Source organism: Nannobrachium achirus, assembly GCF_963921795.1.
Source record: "Nannobrachium achirus genome assembly, chromosome: 18".
NCBI classification, from domain to species: domain Eukaryota; kingdom Metazoa; phylum Chordata; class Actinopteri; order Myctophiformes; family Myctophidae; genus Nannobrachium; species Nannobrachium achirus.
The window spans coordinates 8,691,307-8,714,372 of record NC_137825.1 but is presented as its reverse complement, the minus strand read 5'-3'; the positions used below and the strand labels follow the sequence as shown (position 1 = coordinate 8,714,372).

At 45.1% G+C, this 23,066-nt stretch overlaps 1 protein-coding gene across 1 annotated transcript in view; it reads left to right on the top strand.

Annotated features, from left to right (window-relative positions):
- Window positions 1-23,066, top strand: part of LOC308302847 (GDNF family receptor alpha-1-like) — a gene marked incomplete at both ends in the record, with an annotated part of 127,567 nt that overhangs the window by 92,682 nt on the left and 11,819 nt on the right. The window contains 3 exons of the mRNA XM_080747165.1: window positions 10,353-10,531; window positions 12,125-12,297; window positions 17,249-17,358. Of these exons, the coding sequence (XP_080603291.1) occupies window positions 10,353-10,531; window positions 12,125-12,297; window positions 17,249-17,358 (462 nt within the window). The remainder of the gene's footprint in view (window positions 1-10,352; window positions 10,532-12,124; window positions 12,298-17,248; window positions 17,359-23,066) is intronic.

Sequence of the window (23,066 nt, the reverse complement as noted above, 5' to 3'; positions counted from 1 at the left end):
AAAGCAACCAAACCCAAGTTCAGTGTGATGATTGCGACCGTCAGGTCGCAGTTACTATCAAAATCTCCACCGGCTGTCCGTCACGTCACGTCACACTTTTGCCCTACTCATATCTCCATGCCAAACTTTGCACACACACTCCTTGCCTGCCAATCCACAACCTCCACCACACCAGGGACCCCAGGAGCTCCAGGGACCCCCTGCCGCCGCCGCCAAAAAGTGCAAAAATGACCAAATGACCACCCCAACGGGCTGCTCACGGGGAATTCCCAGGGACCACCAACTCCTGCTGCTCCAGAACGGATTCAAAAGTGGTCACGCCCCCTAGTGGAGGACCCCCGCCACTGCAGCCCACATAAAATGTACTGCTATTCATGTCAATGAAAGTTGCTCAGTGGCGTGTGAAGCCCTTGGAAGACTGCCGTAAGTACCTCGATTGGGCCAAAGCTATTGGCTCCGGTCTCCCGGATGTACCTCCCTCCCGCATTTGGGCAACCCGGTGTTGGCTTGGCACGGAGGCTGAGAATGCCATTGATCCACTTCCTTAGACTCAATCCATTTCCCAGGTGGTTGGCCACAGACAGCCCACCATTATCTTCTCAACTCTGTCAACTCTGCAGCCTATTGGATGGAAACCATCAGTCACAGACCTGACCAGAGCTCCAGAGATGTGTCTGGCAGTCCGGGCACGCTCCACCAGACCTAGGTGTTCAGGGTTCAGGTGTTCAGGTGTTCAGGGCACAAAGCTATTTAAGTGCCTTTTGAATTTCGCGTCCCCGTCTCCAGGTGCTACCTGACGGCACTCCGTCCCTACGTGGGGAGGGGTCCCCACCGCTGGGACGCGTCTCCGGGACTGGGGCGCCAAAAGAGATCGCCCTCCCTCCCAATTCAAAAGACCGTATTATCAGGGAAATGGACAGCTTTGCAGAGTGGTGGTGCAAGAACAACTTCCTGGACCCGAACCCCAGTAAAACCAAGGAGCTGCTGGTGGACTTTAGGCAAGGCCCGCCCACCCCCCCTCCGGCCCTGGAGATAAATGGCCAGGCAATAGAGCGCGTTGAGGAGTATAAATATCTTGGAAGAACAATGCTGAGAATATCCACTCCAAGTGCCAGCAACGACTGTTCTTCCTGAGGAAGATGAGGAAGCTTCAGGACCGACCATCGATCTTGCAGGCTTTCTACAAGGCATTTGTAGAATCAATGATGACCTTCAACATCACAGCATGGTTTGGTGTGATGCGGGCCATGACCAGGAACCCTCTCGACCAGTGGGGATCAGTGGGGAGATCATCGGCATGAACCAGGAGCCACTCGGCAGCATCCACAAGAAACAAAAAGGCATCTCAAATAGCTGAGGACAACACACACACCCTCCACAACCATTATAATCTAATGCCCTCAGGCCGTCGATACAGGGACGCGATCGTCTTTTTAGGCATTTAGCAGACGCTTTTAACTCATTCTGAGCCCAGGACATTAACGGATTAGGGGGTCCAGAGTGCCCCCTCCCGGCCCCATTAACGGCCATTGTCTTATTTTGAAGGCCAGAAGTCCAGACCGGAAGTACTTCCGGTCTGACGTCATCGCATCGTGCGACGGAAGCGATCGTTGTTTATGTGGAGCCATGCTGGATTTGCCTCGGAGTATTTATACATGTGTTATATAAGCGAGCATCTGCCTCCATCTTCGCTTCTAAAGTGTAGTTTTGAGATAATGGACATTAAAGATGAGATCCCCCGTCCACCTCAATGTTATGGGATTACTATTTTGTGCTCGTGAGCCTTGATGATGATGAATCAGCGACGGATTTTCGTCTCCGGACATCCGGCCATTCTACTCGGTAATGTACTCAACGTTACAGTAATATATTACTTTTCGCGCGACATCGCACATTCGGCACTATAAGTACTCGAGTACTTTTCGCGCGACATCGCGCGTTTGGCTTTTAATGAGTTAATCCAAATCGACTTACAATAAGCAGGTAATACACATCAATATAATACGCAAGATAATATGTCAGTACATTAACAACAATATAACAAATGCATCGGAATATCAGTCTAGAAATAACAAAGGTAGACCACGCATCAGTAAAAAACTTCTAAAACCTAAAAATGCTATCTAGCTTCATGTGTGGTCATCGAGGGAAGGGGGAGTGTTACAGTAGTAGTATGGGTTTAGTAGGTGGAGTCTGAAGAGGTTCAGTCCACGGCAGCAGCTATGGAGTGAGTCTGTAGTTCTAATTTCTAAGCATCACCGTCCCGTCCCCTCCCCACGGGACGGGAGGACGGAGCACCGCCAGGTAGCACTTAAACCTAACCCTAACCTCAATAAAACTAACTGAAATGTGAACCTGCCGATGCGCCGTCTCCCTTCGGGTGAAATGCTAACCTGCTGGTGAAAGCTAACCTAACGAACGGCGTTAAAATGTGAAATTACATCAACTCCAGGTGTGCGCCCGCCGGCTCGTTCTTTTTACCTCGTCTGATGACTGTAAGCTGATGGGGGGTCGCGCCGCCGTGTACAGTACAAACATCTCCCGTAATGCTGTTCTCAAAAATCCACCGCACGTTAGCAATAATGGAGTCCCAAATCACTTCCTGGCTGTTTTCTGTGGATCTGTTCTAGAAAATGCATTTATTTCTATGCTCTGAATGGATGGCAACCGGAGCGGCCCAATTCACATTAATTCTTGCATAAGGCTGCCCTCTGCCACCAGTATGGCCAAAGTACACATTTGACCGTCCATTGTAAAATGAATTAGTATAGAAAGAACCAATAGATAATTTTCTATAATATCGCAAAGGTAAGCTTCTTTTTGCTGGCACCAGCCCCAATAAATAAATAATAACATCTGGCAGTAGGACAGTCAAGCTATTATGATGTCATGTGAAACTTGACCAATCATGGAAATTGGATCTGGTTGACCAAAATGTCATGTGAAGCTCACCAATCCAACACGCGGCAAGATTGTCCAACATATGCTCGTTTATGCCCCTTCTGATTTGCTACGGGCATAGACAGCCCGGCCCCCTCTTGTGACCCTTATAGGGCATCGCAGTTTAAGCCCGTCCTCACTCTGGACCCGGAAGCATTTTCCCCATTATTTCATCCATAGACATTTAATAAAGTATTTATTTAACTCATTGACTGCTTTACCACGAGTTTCCCCGAGTTATCCCATATGTCCATGCCACCAGGCCTGAGTTTCCAGAGATTTGCACCATTTTAAATAAAAAAGTAAAAAATAAAATTGGACCTCCTCATGACCTCCAGGCATGACCGCGATCGCGAAATTGCATGTTTGACAACCCCATTTCTCAAACATGGCAGCCATGTTTGTTTACATATGAAGCAAACATAAAGGCTGCTATCTCATGAATGCCTGAACGGCTTTCCAAGTGGATTCTTTTGTTTGAAAGCTGTGAACAGCGTGCACACACGTGGTGCATGATCCAGGCTTGGGGCATGCATGATCCATGCACTATGAATTACATGGAAGTCTATGGAGTCTGGGGGCATCCTGGCACTTGGCAGCCATTTAAAAAAAAGCAGCGAATGAGTTAAACGTCTTTTAAAGGAGGCATGCAGACCAAAACACATATAGGGTTAAATGTGCCTTTTATCATAACCCATCATACCTGCTTTTTTTCATAGCTGCCCCTGTTGCTAGATTTCGGCTGCCCCTGTTGCTAGATTTCGTGGGCCCTCTCATAACTAACACGGTGGATTGTCCTCAGGCGAGTGCGGTTATTTCTTTAGTTTCAAAGTTAGTATTTTTTTTTATTGGATTGTGTTTACACAACGTTCTGAGACCAACCAAACCGCTGTTTTGACCTCAGGCACCCAGATTAAGCCTTTACCCCCTGGACTGTTTTGTCAGCAATCTTCTATCTTTCTTTTGTTCCCTTGGCTGGAACTTTTCCATGGCTGCCAGTTCCCACCTGGCGTTGTGTGGGAGTCCAGACTGCTCCAGACGGTACTGAATGACCGCTAGCTTGCACAGTGTTTTGAGACTAGGACTCATGTCTAAGACCAACAGGTCATCAGAGACAGAGAGTTTGTTGTTTTCACATTTACATCCTCCAAAAATGATGAGACGATCTCCCACCATGCAACACTGCATACCATACCTCCCAGGCTGGCCTTTCCCCTTGGGCTCAACCTTCTTCCAGGAGAAGCTCTCTGGGTTGAATCTCCACAGATCACTGCAGGTCTGGTGGGTTGAGTCATAGCCACCTATTGTGTACAGCTCCCCATTGTAGGTAAAGGCTGAATGGTACAAGCATCGTTCTTCTGGATGAATGCCTTTGTTCTCCTCCGTCAGCCAGCTGTTGGTCTCTGTGTCAAACACACTGACATGGTTGTAGTATGTCCCGTTCACCCAGCCCCCGAACACAAACATCTTTGTCCCGATGATGGTGGCAGAGTGATAGTAATTAGGAAAGCCCCCGGCGTTAATTGAAGACCAGACCATTGTGGTGGTGTCCAGCTTGTAGACTTTATCATTAGTGGCCATGTAAGTCTGGTGGCTGACGCCTCCATAGACATACATGACCTTCCCCAAGACACAGGCTGAGTGGTAGCATCTCCCCTCTGGAACGGCCCCAGAAACCTTGGTCTTCAACCATATGCTGGTGTCCACATCAAAGGCATAAAGCCTGTTGCACTTTGCCTGTTGATCCCCTCCCCAGATGTAGATGACGTCTCCTACCAGCACGGCAGTGTGGCCCACACGCCTGGAGGGAACCTCAGGGGGTCGTTCACCTCTTCCAATTGTCATTGGAGGCAACTTCATCCAGTCCAAAGACACTGTGTTGAAGATGTGCACTTCAATTTGGTCGGACCATGTGGAGCAACCAAATGAGTACACATTGTGCTTCACTGCAACACCAACCGGATGCTGCATCTTCTGGCCTCCTTTCAAATTAACTGTCCAGTGCAACATTCCCACACCTGCCGCTCACTGTATGATGGAATGGACTTAGATCAATGGCATGTGTTGTGGCGATGACTTCAACTTCAGGGTTTTCAGCTCACGACTCGGTTAGCAATATTTGGGACATGTGTATGGAAACAAAGGCAATTCAGAGTCCAAGGAATTCACTTTAAACGTTATCTTTGAGATTTCAAAGACAGCTACATTTCCAGTTTGATGGTCCGGTCCTAACGATTGCTCATGTGATCTGTGAGATATTTCCCAGGTTCCTTTTTATGCTATGCTCGCTGTGATGTATATTTCCATTTTTGGATGAGGAAGTCATTATGTCATAGGATGTCACGGATGTCCACAACAGTGGAGGTGATAATGGCATCAATCATGGCAAGAAGTAGGAGTAGGAGTTCTAGCAATGATTCGAGGAACGCCAAAATGTTACAGTTCTAACAACAGCAGGTGTAAAGTAACTATGTACATTTACTTAACTACTGTACTTAAGTAATATGTTAGGTATTTGTACTTTGCTAGAGTATTTCCAATTTCCAATAGTTTTACTTCTACCCCACTACATCTCGGATCCAAATATTATAATTTTACTCCACTACATTTATTTGAAAACTTTGGTTAAGAGTTACTTTGCGGATATAAATTATAATATTATAAAATATACATAAACCACTTGTAGCCCTATTTTATACGTAGGATTTTTGAAAACATGGTGACCTGGTGAAACGTTAACCTGCCGACGCTGGTGAATGCTAACCTGGTAAATGTTAAACTGGTCGGACCAACAGTGCTTAACTGGGGTGCTTTTTTGATACACTCAGACTGAAAGACCTGCGAAAAACACTCTCCCCTTCATTCATACTGTATCATTGGTAAAGAAATATTATCTCTCTCTCACACACTGTTGCCAATGTGCCCATGCAGTGAACACCCTCCCCTGTGCCAATGTTGGCACCCACCCGTGCCTAAGGTTGCCTACTCCTCTCCTGGCACCACAGAGCCACAGTTCCTGGCAGATGGGAGGGTGGGTGACGAGGAGTTCTCTCCTGATTTGATTTGGTGCAGTAATGAATGCTGTCATTAGATTATGGGCTGGAATGTAGCAAGGTCATCATCTGGAGGATATCAGGCAGAAAGATAAACGTATTGGTGTGTGTTTAGTAGTGGGGAAATATGATAACATCACCATATGTGCTGTTATGCAGTGTAAATCTTTTCCGCGAATTTTGATTTAGTCTTAAGCCCTTTGCACACAGGCGCGTTTATCCGCACAGATAAAACTGACAATTTCTTCTTTTTTTTTTAAAGAAAACAATGATTCTCTACGACCTCATGCACACCGGATCTGAATTAGCTGTGCGACGAGTGGCTGTGGCCGTGCGTTTTTTTTCTTGATCGAACCCAGTTCGATTTGTGCGTCTTGTTGGATGTGGTAAAAAAACTCCTTTTGGGATCCGCAGCGCCGATTCCGCACAGCATTGCACACCAAATCCAATGCGTTTTATTCATGCAGCAAACGAAAAAAAAAAAACGCAACTGTCCTGTGTGCAAAGGGCTTTAGTCTTAGTCTTTTGAATAACACACCATTTAGTCTTAGTCCTGTCTTAGTCCTCTGAAATAGTTTTTGTCTTTGTCAACTAAATATCAAAACATTTTAGTCTTAGTCTTTTGGGATTAGTTTTAGACTAATCCCAGGTAGGATGTGTAAATGACGGCAAATTACGTGTGTCTTGGTGCGTGTGTGCGTGCATGTGGGCACACATGCGTGCGTGTGTGTACACAGTAACTGAGTGTTTTTTTCTGCATATGCGTGCATACCCAGGCACAGATGATTTGTGTCACACTCCCCCTGTGGCTGTGCGTGTGTGTGTGTGTGTGCGTGCGTGTGTGATTGTGTATGCAGGGGTGTCGCACCAAATTCTGGGCCCCGGGTACAAGGATTCACTGTGGGGCCCCTGTGCTTTAACTATTGAAAAATAGCAGATATACAAGCTCACAGCGCGGCACCGAGTGCCGCGCTGCAAGCTTGTAAGCTTGTAGATCTGCTATTTTTGAAAAATCAGGAAAATCTTTGAATATTTCAAATCCTTCTGAGGTTTTTTGAAGAATCTATGTTTCGATGTCAGTGGAGCTCAAACCTTTTCATGTTTAGGACCCCCAAAATGGTATGTATTTGGCCACGGACCCGCATCTCAAAATATTTAGTTCCAGGGACCCCCCCAGAAGCAAAATTTGAGTTACAAATGTTCGCTTAAAAAAAATACATATAAGATTTGCACACATTTTCACGACTTTTCAAAAATAGCAGATCTATACAAGCTTGTATATCTGCTATTTTTCAATAGCTAAAGTATAAAATAACTAAGGCCCCTCCACCACCTTGGGCCCTAGTAACTCAGTCCCACTTTCCTATCCCTTGTGACGCCCCTGTGTGTATGCGTGTGCGTGCACGTGTTAGTGCGTGTGTCATGGTATCAGGGACAGAGAATCCTCCCATGTGTGGAGGTGAGACATGATGAGCAGGGGCGTCACAAGGGGTAGGAAAGTGGGACTGAGTTTCTAGGGCCCAAGGTGGAGGGGCCCTAATAACTTTATCTATTGAAAAATAGCAGATATACAAGCTCACAGCGCGGCACCGAGTGCCGCGCTGCGAGCTTGTAGATCTGCTATTTTTTTAAAGTCGTAAAAATGTGCGCAAATCTTTGAATATGTATTTTTTAAGCGAACATTTGTAACTCAAATTTTGCTTCCGGGGAGGGGTCCCTGGAACTAAATATTTTGAGATGGGGGTCTAGCTGTGGACAAATACATTATCATCTTGGGGGTCCTTCACGTGAAAACGTTTGAGCACCACTGACATAGAAACATAAGTTTCTTGCACACATTTTCACGTTTTTTTCAAAAATAGCAGATCTACAAGCTCGCAGCGCGGCACTCGGTGCCGCGCTGTGAGCTTGTATATCTGCTATTTTTCAATAGTTAACATTCATGGGGGGCCCGCAGTGAATCCGTGTACCCAGGGCCCAGAGTTTGGTGTGACGCCCCTGATGATGAGGACAGCACTGAAGGACAGCAGTAACTCACAGCCTCCAATAACACACATTCTACCACTTTCTGTGGTCACGCGTTCACATACTGGATTCTGATTGGCTTACAGTGGTAAATCAGTCAACAACCTTGAGTTGGCTCATGGACTGTTGTGTCGCAGTTGTAACATTTCCAAGATCAATGCAAGTTACAACTGTGTTTTCTTTCATTTATATGGTAGAAGTGGTAGAAAAGCGATTTACCATTCGAGGGTCGTGGGTTGTTGGCTGATTTACCCTTGTTTCAGGGTTGTTTGGCACACTCCCTCTCATGGTAAATGGCTTACATTCAATAGGCTCTATGCCAGGAGTATTCAATGTTTTCAGTCCAAGGACCCCTTCGTTGAGAGAGAGATGAAGCAGGGACCCCCACCACCTGTTCATAGATTCCATATAGTTTGTTTTGTTTGACAGCACAATCATCAGTGTATGTTCGATTCATGTCAATTTGTGTTTTCAGATATTTAACCACTTGGACCGTCAGTACTTAGAAACTTGACCTTTCACTCTGTACTTAGTCTGCTCTTTCCACCCTCTACGCCAAACCTCTTTGCCGAAAATAGCAGATCTACAAGCTCTCAACACTGCGAGGCGTTGTGATCTGCTATAGAGGTGATCTGCTATCGCAGCGCGAGGCGTTGTGAACGTGAGGCGTTGTGATCTGCTATAATAGATCTGCTATTTTTGGCTAAAGTTCTCAGAATATGGACACTAGGGTTCAAGTGGTTAATATAAAAAAGGAGATTTTTTTTTCTATCACAAAGATTTGGAGGACCCCCTGTAGTAAGTCTGAGGGCCGCCTAGGGGTCCCGGACCCCCTGCTCTATGCACAGCAGCCATACGGGCGAGAAGTTGGGTCCAGGGCCGGATTTAGCCCTCAGCACTATGTGGGGGCAGAAAGAAATGACAGGGGGACAAACCCCCTAAAACACCCGAAATGCATAGAAAACAACACAAAATACAAACAACAGGTCTTACACCTGCATCAGGCTACCGCATCAACCTCTCTCTCTCTCTCTCTCTCACTCTCACTCTCACTCTCACTCTCACTCTCACTCTCTCTCTCTCTCTCTCATATCTTATTAGGACTATTACGACTCGTAGCATAACATTTCAAATAGTTTAATATTTTTGAAATGTTTGAAAAGATTTTTGCATGCCATCGTGTTTGGTGGGGCAGACAGGGCATTTAGGGGGGGAAAAATGTATCCTAAATTCAATCCCAAAGTTGTCTGACTGAAATAAGGATAGCTGGATCTGAGGGGAGGGGAGGAAGAATGGGTAGGCATGACAGGAGAACAGAGCTGGACGTCGGTTGCACGCACGTTGAAATTTGCATTTCCAATGTAGACATCTTGGTCCAGACTCCAGACAGAGCCACGTACAGCAGTGCAAAGTGGAAGCGAGCGGCCTGAACATTTGTCACCCGGTGACAGGATAAGTGTTGGCAGTATTTAGAGTGCAAGTGGAGAACACAGAACAAAGGATAACTACTACACCCCAGTGGTGGGAAGTAACTAAGTACGTTTACTTAAAGATGCAGTGCCATGGTTTATTTCCCCCCTAAAACATGATTATCAGGTATTATGATTATACTAGGAGGAGGATTTATTTTTCCAAAAGAGTGTACAGAATGTGTTAAAATTAGGTTTTTATGTGGCGACACCCACCAGTTCATTAGGTATACCTGGTTGTTCAGGTGGGTGGTGACCCAGTTGAAGTTAGCCACACCCACAGCGTTGGGTGAATGGTAGTGGAGTAAAGAAAAGAGAGAAAAACAATATTGTAAAGTGTGTTTGTTTTTGTTGTTGGGGTTGCTTGTCTGTTATGTCGCATTTCCTGAACGTGATCAACTAGCGTCAACGTTGTGACGTAACGTCATGACGTCAACGTCGTTACCACGGTAACCAAAGCAGATATGTCGACGGAGCCAGGGCAGCTTTGGGCTGACGCTGTTAAAATCAGTCTGAACACACAGATCAGATCTGGTCACTTGCAAATGCAGTGTGAAAAGTCTGGCCAAAAGATCAGATTTGAGAACCAAATCGGATTTGGGCTGGATTTGACTGCAGTGTAAATCCGGCCTTAATGAACTGGTGGGTGTGGCACGAGTATACAGTACATGTCATACATAATTGTGAAGAAAACCTGGAGACTTGACATTCGGTAATTAGGTATTATGATCAAAATAAGAACATGTACTTGTAAGTGGTGCGTGAAAAATAAAATCTCAGATTTGCCACGGACAAATGTGTACAGACATATTGATGCCCCTAAATTAACAACCTCTGTCCGTATGTCTGTCTCCTTCCCTGCTAGGCGAGCCTGCGTCCAACAAGGAGAACAACTGCCTGTCGGCGGCCAAGGCCTGCAACCTGAACGACACCTGTAAGAAGTACCGCTCCGCCTACATCAACCCCTGCACCGCCCGCGTCTCCGCCTCCGAGGTCTGCAACAAGCGCAAGTGTCACAAGGCGCTGCGCCAGTTCTTTGACAAGGTAAGCAAAACGCAGTGGTTCTCGACATTGCAGCGGGAAGTCATTTACGCGTTATTTGGAATCGCACATGAGTTCTGGGCAAACCCCGCCCAAGGAAGCTTTTGATTGGCTGAACCGGAGCTAGGGAGCGCTCCTTTTCGTTCGCTTGGACCGCGCGGAGGTGCGACCACCTAAACCTAACCCTAACCCTAACCTTAACCTCAGTAAAACTATGCCTAACCCTAACCCTAACCCTAGCCTCACTGAAACTAACGCTGGTGAGTAACTAACCTGCCGATGGACGTGAAAACAAACGGCTCCGCCCAGAACTCATGTGCGATTCCAAATCAGGCGTCATTTACATCAGGGCACACAAAAATAAATAAATATAGTTTTATCCGGTTTTGTTTGTGTTATTATCAGGTTTCTACAGTAATTCTTTTTAGCTAAATGCAACAAAACCAAGAACTACACTTTCCCTTTCCTTCTCCACGTGCTGTGGACAGCACAGAGACAAATCAAAGCCAAATGGTGCACACACACACACAGTGGCCACGCCACTGACGCCAGCCAACAGGTGAATGAATGGACCATTGTAAAGCGCTTTGAGTTCGCAACTTGCTTAGAAAAGCGCTATAAAAATGCAATCCATTATATTGACAGATCTGTTCACCAACATTGAGACTGCACGTGCCTGTTTCATATAATCATTCAGTTCCCAACAGTTCCCCAAAGCTGTTGTTTTGGGGAGCGCTGCTTTCAGTTCATTCAACCTCCTCTCTGTGTTGGGTGGTGACTGTGTGGCGACGATCCACACATATACTTCACCCCCGCAACGGCATTGCGCACGACAACAGCTGATGTACAAGCTCATAAAATAATCAATCAATCAATCAGTCCAGGGACGTGCTGGCCATTGGGAGAAGCGGGACAACTCCCGAACGGCCGGTTCATTCCAGGCCGGCCATTAGGAAAAAAAATTAAATAAAATGTCGGCCTTTGTTCCATTTTGGGGGCTGGACGGCCAACAAAGTAAATCGTCACTGTCGGGCAGAAACCTTGTATCTCAAAAAGTTTCAAATTTTTTCATTTTTTAGCAAGGCAAAGCCCTGCTTCATACAAGGCCGTTGCACAAAAGTAGTGAAAACAGCCGATCTACAAGCACACAACGCCTCGCACCGCGAGGCGTTGTGTGCTTGTAGATCGGCTGTTTTCACCAGTTTAACATTTTAAAATGATAAATGCAAAACAAACGGTTTTGGACATACAAGGTTTCCACCCGACAACGACGAAATCTAACTCATGTAATTGGCCCACTGGCTTGTCACTTTGTCACAAATATTTGAGTAGCAGCAGCGCTATAGAGAGAGATCTCTCTCTATAGCGCGCAATGAGGGCCTCTCCAACTCTTTTTCCCGGGCTGAATCAGGGGCCCAGGCCAGCATGTCCCTGAATCAGTCAATCAATCAACTTGGAGTGGAGCTAGTGTCTTGTTTTTGAGTTGCTTTTGTGTGTGTGTGTGTGTGTGTGTGTGTGTGTGCGCGCGTGCGTGCGTGCGTGCGTGCGTGCGTGCGTGCGTGCGTGCGTGTGTGCGTGCGTGCGTGTGTTTCCCAGGTGCCTCCCAAGCACAGCTACGGCATGCTGTTCTGCTCGTGTCCACCAGGGGACCTGTCGGCGTGCGCGGAGCGCCGGCGCCAGACCATCGTCCCCATCTGCTCCTACGAGGACAAGGACACGCCCAACTGCATGACTGTGCAGAACTCCTGCAAGACCAACTACATCTGCAGGTACACCGTTATAACTGTATGACTGTACAAGACCAACTACATCTGCAGGTACACCGCTATAACTGTACGACTGTACTACTAGACCAACTACATCTGCAGGTACACCGCTATAACTGTACGACTGTACTAGACCAACTACATCTGCAGGTACACTGCTATAACTGTACGACTGTACTACTAGACCAACTACATCTGCAGTTACACCGTTATAACTGTACGACTGTACTACTAGACCAACTACATCTGCAGGTACACCGCTATAACTGTACGACTGTACTACTAGACCAACTACATCTGCAGGTACACCGCTATAACTGTACGACTGTACTAGACCAACTACATCTGCAGGTACACTGCTATAACTGTACGACTGTACTACTAGACCAACTACATCTGCAGGTACACTGTTATAACTGTATGACTGTACTACTAGACCAACTACATCTGCAGGTACACCGCTATAACTGTACGACTGTACTACTAGACCAACTACATCTGCAGGTACACCGCTATAACTGTACGACTGTACAAGACCAACTACATCTGCAGGTACACCCAGGGGCGTCACAAGGGGGGGAAAGTGGGACTGAGTTACCAGGGGGGTCCCCCAAGGTGGAGGGACCTTAATTATTTTATACTTTAGCTATTGAAAACTAGACCAGGTCAACCTGGTTGTGCCAGACCCCGGTTCTGCCAACCCTCTGGGCCTATAAATTTGACATATGACATCATGCCTTTTGTAGGCATGTCATCATCATGTCATCATCATATATACCCTTTATATAGAAAACCCGGACCGACATTTGCTTATGTAGGCCTACCCATTTCATGGGTCTGGCAAATAGCAGATATACAAGCTCACAGCGCGGAACGATTATTCAAAAAATCACACCCAATGTGAAGTGAGCGGTGGTCGTGCTTGCATAACGTCTTCAGACTAGGATATAGGTCTAGGATGTAATTGGTGATGTAATACAGGCTACACACACACACCCATTGCTATGGCAAAACGCTGAGGAAAACACATTGCTATGGCAAAACGCTGAGGAAAAGTGGCTACAGACACACGCACAGCCACTCTATGGAGCGGTTTACCACTGCTCAAAATAGCAGATCTACAAGCTTGCAGCGCGCTGTGAGCTTGTATATCTGCTATTTTTCAATAGTTAAAGCATAAAATAACGCGTAATAATGCGTTCCAAGTCTAAATGGGTTAACAACAGATCAGAGTGGAGATCAGAGCAGAAAAAAATAATTTAAAAAGGGCATCAGTCTGAAAATATTATTTTTTATTTCTGTCTTATCTCGCCAGCCGTCTGTGCTTGTGAATCAACCTCCTTCAGCCACATGTGAATGTTGTTGTGCTACCCATAATTACATGCTGTTGAAATGCAAATGGCGTTGAATTGTCCGCCAGATCCAGCCCCGCATGGTAATTTCCTCCAGGTTGTTTTAATGGGGACCGGACAGAAAGGCCTTTATCTGCATGTACACACGTACACACAACACCTTGGTTTACCGCTGAAGAGATGCTTATTATTTAAGACCTGGTAATTATTATACAAGCTTTTATAGCGTGTGGTTTATCCTTCTGAGGTAAACCTCATTGTGAGATCAATTTATGCACATTCTGTGTGGATTACAAATACACACACATACAACATCACCGGCTGTCAGTCTGTCACGTCACGTCACACTTTTCCCTACTCATATCTCCGCCACCGTTGCCCCTATCCATGCCAAACTTTGCACATACACTCCTTGCCTACCAAACCACAACCTCCAATTCTCACATGGCCCTCTTCTAGTGCCACCATGAGGCCGATTCTTGCAAAACACATTTTTGGACACAGCTCTTACAATTTTTGCCTTAAATCACGCAAATCGGTACACAGTATGTTTTTGGAGCTGTGTGAAGCACAGGCTCCCTATACGTGGCCGTGTGTGTCTGTCTGTCTGTGTGTGTGTCTGTATGTAGCCTGAACTTCCTAAACTTCGGCACGCCACTAGTCCCACAGTTTTGCCACCACACACTCGCGCCATATGTCAAATCGAACGGCTTACTCGGGAATCGTGGGCTATTACTTTTCTAAGAGAAAGGTTCTATAGTTTAATTGATATTAATTTATTAGTGAATTAATTTTCCCCATTGACTTATAATGGGAATCGCAAAAACTCACATTCAATTATTTGTCTCTCGCAAACCATAGGGGCTAGAGTTTCAAGACTTGGAGAGGAGGTTCATAATGATTTCAAGGATTAAATAAAAAATAATTGTGTCATTTGGCCGCATGGTGGCGCCATAACACCCCACTTTACGTTTTGGCCTGTAACTCTTGAACCGTAGGTCGGAAAATTAAAAATATTTTTTCCCTGGATTCCTTGGGTCATGACGCATCTCCCCATATAGGCCACGCCCATTTGCGCCATGATAGATTTTCCGCCATCTTGAATTTTCTCCAAAACACACTTTTTGCTCCTTTTCCTACATATTTTCTTCAAATGTCACAAAAATCGGTACACATGATCCACACACACACACACACACACACACACACACACACACACACACACACACACACACACACACACACACACACACACACACACACACACACACACACACACACACACACACACACAGCTCCACTTCACACGGGTGTGATTTTTTTTTTACGGTCTATGGGTTTGCCGCTCTGACATCACGCTTTGACATCACTGTGATGTCATGGGAACCACTCTAACATAACCCCTTTTATGCTGATATATGGAGATCCCTGATGTCATCAATATTAAGCCCATATCTAACAGGACTTCATATGGGAATGCCCATATATGGAGGAAGGCAGCCCATATCTGACAGGGATCTCCATGTATGGGCATAAAAGGGATTGTATATATGATGTCAGATGTGATAGACGTCATAGGATTTCCACATAACGAATAACTGAGTAAGCATGTTTGAGGTCTCACAGCATATCTCCATATACAGTAGGCTACATGGATCTCCATATATGGGTACCAGGGGTCTCCATATATGGGTAACTGGTCTGATATACATTACTGGCCAGACAGCCAAGACACTGCGTGACCGCCGCTTGTCGCCCTGAGGCGTCTTACTAGTTGTGGGCTCGCCTGAAAAGCGAGAACACTATGTTATCTTCATTATTTAAGTTCTGCCGCTGGCAGTACAAAGGCAGGGCCCTTAGCCAATGAGGTGCAATTGGCGGAAAAATATCTGGGAGTGGTGTTAGCTGGAGTATTGGTTGAGCTTCACATGACAGTTAGCACACTGCAGAGTATAGTCACGTTGGCAAACATAAGAAATGAAGGAAAAACAATGATTTAGTGTTTAGTTTTTATTGTTATTTTTTTAAATTATTTCTATACGAGCGAGCCCACACTGTTTCGCAGGAACAGTACTTCTAGTTCATCAGGGACCAGCATTTCTGGCAACGTCATCACTAACAGCCAATGAGGGACCAGCATTCCTGGTGATGCCAGTGGTGATGTCACTGGCATCGCCAGTGGTGATGCCAGTGTTGAGCGCACCTCATGGCGCACTCTGCTGACCGTCTATTTTTGGTCCCCGGACCTCACTTTGAGACGCGTCTGGAATAGACGGTCTGCTGGAACTCTCCCGTCCTCTTTCAAAGTTTTTTAATTCGACAAATACTGGAGCCACAGCATGCGGCGGGAAGTTATAATTGATGTTTTCATTATCAAACTCTTGTTTATTATCCTCTGAACAAGCTCAAGGAAGGAAGAGAGGGAAATATTGATTCGAGAGGATGACTTCATTGTCCGTTTGCACAGAGCTATTGGAATTTGTCTTCCTACGTTGTACTCCACTCTCTCTCTTACACGTACGCACGCACACACACGCACGCACGCACGCACGCACGCACGCGCACGCACACGCACACGCACACGCACACGCACACACACACACACACACACACACACACACACACACACACACACTCTCACTCACTTGTATGCATTCAGTCAGAAATGATGACCCACTGACCAGCGGTTTCCAATAATTTTAGCTCAAGACCCAAAAGAGAAATTAACGACATTTGCCAGATACCCAAACTAGTGAAAATAGAAAATAGATATAATAGTAGATTTGCCATTTTCACTACACCCAGTGTGAAGTGATCGGTGTCTTTCATGATTTCATTTCATTAAAGCGTCCTGCGAAGCATGGCCAATGCTCTGCCATGGACAGACATACGGTACATGACAAAGGCATATCGAATATAGACGAATCTGCAGAGTGGCAATCATAACTGTGGTGTCAAGGGGCACTACTTGGCACCACTTGGCACCGCGACACCACAACTACGGGCAACACTCTGTGGATTGGAAAGAAATGGGCCTCTTCCATTCTTTATTCACAGGTTTTACCAAGTGTCCGAATTAAGGCACACCCGTAAGGGGCCATTTGGAACCCACAATTCGGGCACAGCACTTCTGGAAGGACACGGGACTTCGCGGATGTCATCGTTTTAGAGCTCCCTCACAGCCTTTGTTTCTAAATATCTGCACTTTTGCGGCGATAGTTGAGTCTTCTTTCCAATTCTCCCTGCTGTTTGATGCCCCGCTATGTTTGGTGCCCTGTGCTGGAGCACCTAAAGCCCTTGCATTAAGCCGGCCCTGCTGGTAATCAACTCTTTTCGGGGCACGCACTCTTAAGCTACTGAAGATGCAGCGTACAACATGGGATTTCTAAACGGAGGACACATTATTTCAACGCAAAATGTTGCGCTCAAGTTCAGGGGAGTTCGGGAAAATGCATAATTTGCCATTTTTTCACCATAGTAAATGCTGCATTCATGGTCTGGAGAGGGCAGTATTTTACTAACAGGTAAAAAGGCAGGGGCTCAAGCTCTCTTTGATGTCTATGTGTGCACGTGCCTGACGTTTATGTTCACTTCTGTTTTAGGTCAAGACTCGCCGACTTCCTGAGCAACTGTCAACCGGAAAGTCGCTCTGTGTCAGGCTGTCTGAAAGACAGCTATGCTGACTGTCTGCTGGCTTACTCTGGACTCATTGGTAAGTTATCAATCAATACTTCTACCACTTTTTGTGGTCACATGTTCAGATACAGGATTCTGATTGGCTTAAAACAGTGGTAAATCAGTCAACAACCTTGAGTTGGCTCAAGGACCCCGCCCACTGTTGTGTTGCAGTATAACCTTGAAAGTTACAACTGTGTTTTCTTTCATTTATATGGTAGAAGTGGTAGAAAAGCAATTTACCATTCGAGGGTCGTGGGTTGTTGGCTGATTTACCACTGTTCCAGGGTTGTTTGGCACAAGGCTCCCTCTCATGGTAAATGGCTTACATTCTGTATCTGTTACCAATCAATACATACTGTACTGTATCTGTCTGAAGCATTTGTAAGTTACCATTGAATACATACTGTTTTTGTCACATTCCTAAGACAATAATTTGATTACAATAAATATACCCCCATTGATTCCGGATGCATTTGGGTCCCCATCCGGAATCAATGGGGGTAAATTTACTATAATACATTTTGTTGTGACAAATACAAAAAAATATTATTGAACTCAAATCTCCATGGCACGAGTAATCAATAGGGGGGGAAAAAAAGTCATTTTGAGGGTGAACTACTCCTTTAAAGCCCCTTACCAAAGGATTAATGGTAACTGGTGCATTTATATAGAGCCTTTATCCAAAGCGCTTTACAGAGATTGTGCATTACATTCACCCATTCACACACACATTCATACACCGATGGCAGAGGAAACCATGCAAGGCACCAACCTGCTCACCGGGAGCAACCAGGGGTTCAGAGTTTTCTACACTAACTCTGCGGGAGCCGAACCAGCCAAGCACTGTCTATTAAATGGTATAGACCACTGTTCCCCAAGCAGTGGGTCGGGACCCACTTTTGGGTCACGGTCACAGACCCATTTTTATGGGTAGTAGTAAGTAAATAAATATGTACTCATTGCTAGGTTACCATTCAGTACAGACTGCAGTCTGCTGGGGAAAGGCATAATGTACTGTATTTGGATGACCATATCCACTGTCCTACATCGGGGTATTTTTTGGTGGTCTCTCGAGTCTCGACCCACCGTTGATATAATTGCAGGTACGTCTGGTCATTATGCTGTGCATTATTATAACTCTTCAATCTGCCATGTGTTATCATTTTGTAAAGGAGGAATTCAAGCACAAATTACCTGCCATGTTTTGGGGACACAGAGATCTCGTGATAATGCTAATCCATTACTGAACGAGCTGTAGGTCATTTTAATCATAATTAGGTTTGCTGCGGAACAGATTAATCACCGTCAGGTCAGCGGTCTCAGCATAGCATCGTAACTTTCATATATTCTGGAGACATTGCGCTTGCAGTGAAATCTTCAAAACGTATTTTTTAGTTTTAATTTTTTTTTTTTATCTATATCTCAAAGTATTACAATATTGCACGAGACCACTCAAAACAAGGATTTATAATACAGAAAAGTCAACCTTCTGAAGTCAGAGTTGCTTTAAAGGAGTAGTTCACCCCCAAAATGACTTGAGTTCAATAATATTTTATAAGACAAAAACTTTATTATAGTACATGGATGGGGCCCCAAATGCATTCGGGTCCCCATTTATTGTAATTAAATTATTGTCTTAGGAATGGGACAAAAAACAAAAAAACATTATTGAACTCAAGTCTCCATGGCGTGAGTAATCACGTGAACTACTCCTTTAAGTCCAGTGTGAAGTTGATTTGGGGTGCTATGGCAGCTGCATGCTTTTTTACACAATACATTTCTTTTTAGATATATCTGTACAGTATGTCTACACAATTAGAGTAGCCTATGTGGAAGAATTATTTTTTGGTGGGGCCCAATTTTTTTTTTTTGCTGAGGACCCCCTGGAACTCCCTCAGTCAAGAACCTCTCTACTCATGCCACAAAAGTCTCAAGCACATAAGGTCTTACCTTTGAGTTGTAGTGACGTTCTCAACTTCTGACAGGGAAAAGTCTTGTGTGTATTATCCATTATCTTGTGCATTCTAATAACATGCAAACTTTGCGTTTCTAACTTCCTCCACCGGCAGTCACGTTGCTTTGTTTACACTGCACTGCACACAGCACACAGCTTGAGGCTGTCACATGCGATTGTGTGTCTCAAAGAAAAATGCTACCTTAGGGGGGGCAACATTTCACAGGAGAACATCAACGCTGTATGAATGAGTCTGATTAACGCCAGTCTGACGCAATTATTATATTTCATAGGGGCTACATAGAATACAATTATTATATTTCATAGGGGCTACATGGCGGCGCGGCGACCTTGGGGACCTGGCACTCCAGGCAAGCACCTGTTTCACCTCTCCCAAAGGGCAGCCCTGTGCTTGTTATCTCTCCTATGCTATGGTACCAACATCAATACAGCATGGAATTGTGGACAAATTCTCTGTGGACAACAGTTAAGGGTCTGAGAGGCTAAATCTCATCAAATGGTGATCCTTGGCTGAAGAAATGCAGAATAAATAATGGGCCTTGATGTGAAAAGGGTTGAAAAGCATTTTTTTCTAACTAGAAAGGTGCAATTCTAACATTTAGCCTCGAGGAAGCAGAAAAAACAGCTTTTAGCCGACGAGGAAGCTGCATAAAGGTGACGTCACAAGAATGCTGGTTCCTCATTGGCTAAATATTACCATGTAAACTCGGCCCGAGAACAATAGTGTTTTGCCCTTCAGGCAATCACTATAATAAACAGGGAAAAAACACCCAGACACATTGCCTAATGGAAACAGCAGCTCTCAGTCTGAATCATGGCATGTCAAGGAGTACAATTGAATTCTCAAACGTGATTTAACAGGTAAAGGTTTTAGACTCTAACGCAGGGTGGAAGATGGTTCCACAGTTTGAGCGCTACAGCAGGAAATGTCTCCCCTGGTCTTCAGCCTTGACTATTAAAGGGCTGAGAAGTGACTGGTCAGTAGATCTGACCCTTGCAGGGTCATTGGGAGGTAGAAGTTATCATGTGGACATTGTGCCAACCCATTTGAACCCATTAACTCTTATCCTGCCAGATTATTTATTTATTTATTGGGTCTGGTGCCATCAAAAAGCGGCTTACCTTTGCAATGTTATAGTAGATTGATAGACTTTTTTTCTTTTTCTTTTTTTGCCTTTCATGCCTGCCTGGTCTGCACTTTCACAGACCAGGCAGCAGAGGGCGGCGTAATGCCATTAATGTGAATTTGGCCGTTCCGTCTTGCCATAGATTGGGAACACACATTGTACACAAAGCCCCAGGGCCAGAGAAAATCAACACGGAAGAGAATTGGTCTCCGTTGATGTTAACGCATAATGGATTTTTAAGACCATCACTGCTCGCCATGTGATTACAGTACACGGCGGCGCGACCCCTCATCAGCTTAAGGACATCAACAAGGTAAACGAACGAACGGCCGTATTGGCGCGCCTCACTCTCTAGAATTGGGGCGAACAGGAACGTCCAAAGCAGTATAAGAGTTAAAGGAGTAGTTCACCCCCAAAATGACCTTTTTTCTATTGATAACTCACGCCATGGAGACTTCAGTTCAATAATATCTTAGTATTTGTCGCATTCCTAAGACAATAATTTGCTAACAATACATTTACATTTAGTTTCCATGGCATGAGTAATCAATAGGAAAAAAAAGTCATTTGGAGGGTGAACTACTCCTTTAAGACCTGAGGCCGATTCTCACAAAATGTCTTCTAAATCCTAACAGTTTTCTAAAACACTTGGTGTTTCTCAAAACATTTCATGTCAAAGACCCGCTGAAATGTATATACCGGTAGATTTATGTATCAGGGACCCCCCAGAAGCAAAGATCTTTTTACTTTTAAACTATAGCTTTAAATAATGTTTAAAGTGTTTAAAATCTATGGGTCTAAAAACAGAAGACTTGAAAACAAACTTTGAAACCTAAAATCTTAAACTGAATCCTGTAAGGAGCTTGGAGCCATTGGAAGGAGGCGAAACTCGGGGAGATCATTCTTTTTTATGGATTAGTGTACAAATGGAACCAAATGGACCCGTGGGTTGGGAGGTCCTGGGAATTTAGAGAAAGTTTGAGAACCACTGCGCTACACTAAATGGAACAAAGCCTTCATTAGTATAACTGGTAAAACATGTGAAGGAAATAAGCAAGAGAGCCAATAGGCCCAAAGCCTAATGTGTTTGTTGGAGTGCCCAGGCACATAGAGAGAGAGAAAGAGATCGTTACATCAATAGCATAGACTCCCATTGTAACAATGGAATCTGGAAGATCTCAATGAGGATGTTCTAGTGTTTGGAACTACATCCAATAGTACCCCACTTGCAGCGACATCAAAGCGTGACGCATCTCTCTCTCTGTCTGGGAGCGCCCAGTCAAGCCGAAGGCACCGCGAAAGGAATCAAACCCCGTTCTCCACACACAGCGCTGCGAAAGGAACTTTACCCCTGCACCACCCAAACACCCCGAGGGCCTCCTACTTCGAGGACGATAAAACTGGTGCATTCAATCAAGTCCCACGTCAACACAGACATTCACACGTAACGTGAGCTCCGAGCGATGCCGTGGACGTGGCATTCCTCGCGTAGTTTCTCATGACAATGTGCCTGTGTGACCCATGACAAAAAACACAGGGAGTAGATAGCCTTACCGCCAAGGATTGAGTTCAATGGACTTTGTAAGACCCTTTTCTGATTGGATAATAGGCCTATAAATAAACCAGGATTGGTCAAGCTTCACGTGACATCCCAATGTCAGATGTTCAAATATAGGCTATATATCAGATGTTTAACAATCATTTTAATCTTGAGACTATTTGGTTGCCATTTGGGTCCATTTGGTTACCAACTCTCCATCATTTAGCTGAGGCCCACCTGGAACCCCCTCAAGGACCATGGTGGTCCCCGGACCACTGGTTGAAAACCCACTGTCAAAACGTCAAGTATGTTCACAATTACAGCTCCACAGATCACTTCCAACCCAGATTTGGCACAAAAAAAAAACCTTTAATGAGTTCTCCTGCAATGCAGCTAAAATGTGGAACACCCCTACCAATGGCCTTAAAGGAGTGTAAATCCCTACCTTCCTTTAAAACAGCACTGAAAAGCCACTTAGAGGCGGCTGCTACTCCAAACTGGTAAAAAAAAACAAAGCCTATCTTTACCTCCCCCTGACCTTTCTATTGTAAACACTATTTATTTTGCATTGTTTTATGTTTTTTTCTTTCTTTCTTTTTCCCCTTCTGCATAGTACCATGTTCTATCTGTCTGTCTGTCATTCTATGTTATATGAGTGAAAAAAAGACCGCAATTGAAACAAGCCCAGAAGCTTTTTTGAGGTATCCTTGTACCAGCGAACTGTCATGAAACTGTTGTGAAACTGTACCTTTTCCTATGCAAACTTCTGAGAAAGTCTTCAATCGATCAATCAATATAGAGCAATGTTTCTCAAATGTGGGTATGTGTACCCCTAGGGGGGGTCCTCAGAGTTACTACAGGGGGTCCTCCAAATCTTTGAGTGTTAGAAAATTCCTAGTGTCCATATTCTGAGAACTTCAGCCAAAAATAGCATATCTACAAGCTCACAATGCCTCGCGCTGCGAGGCTGATTGCGACCGTCAGGGAGCAGTTTACTATGAAAACCTCCACCGGTCGTCCGTCCGTCCGTCCGTCCGTCCGTCCGTCCGTCACACGTCACACGTCACACCTTTGTTTGTGTACGGTGTGATGTCATATAT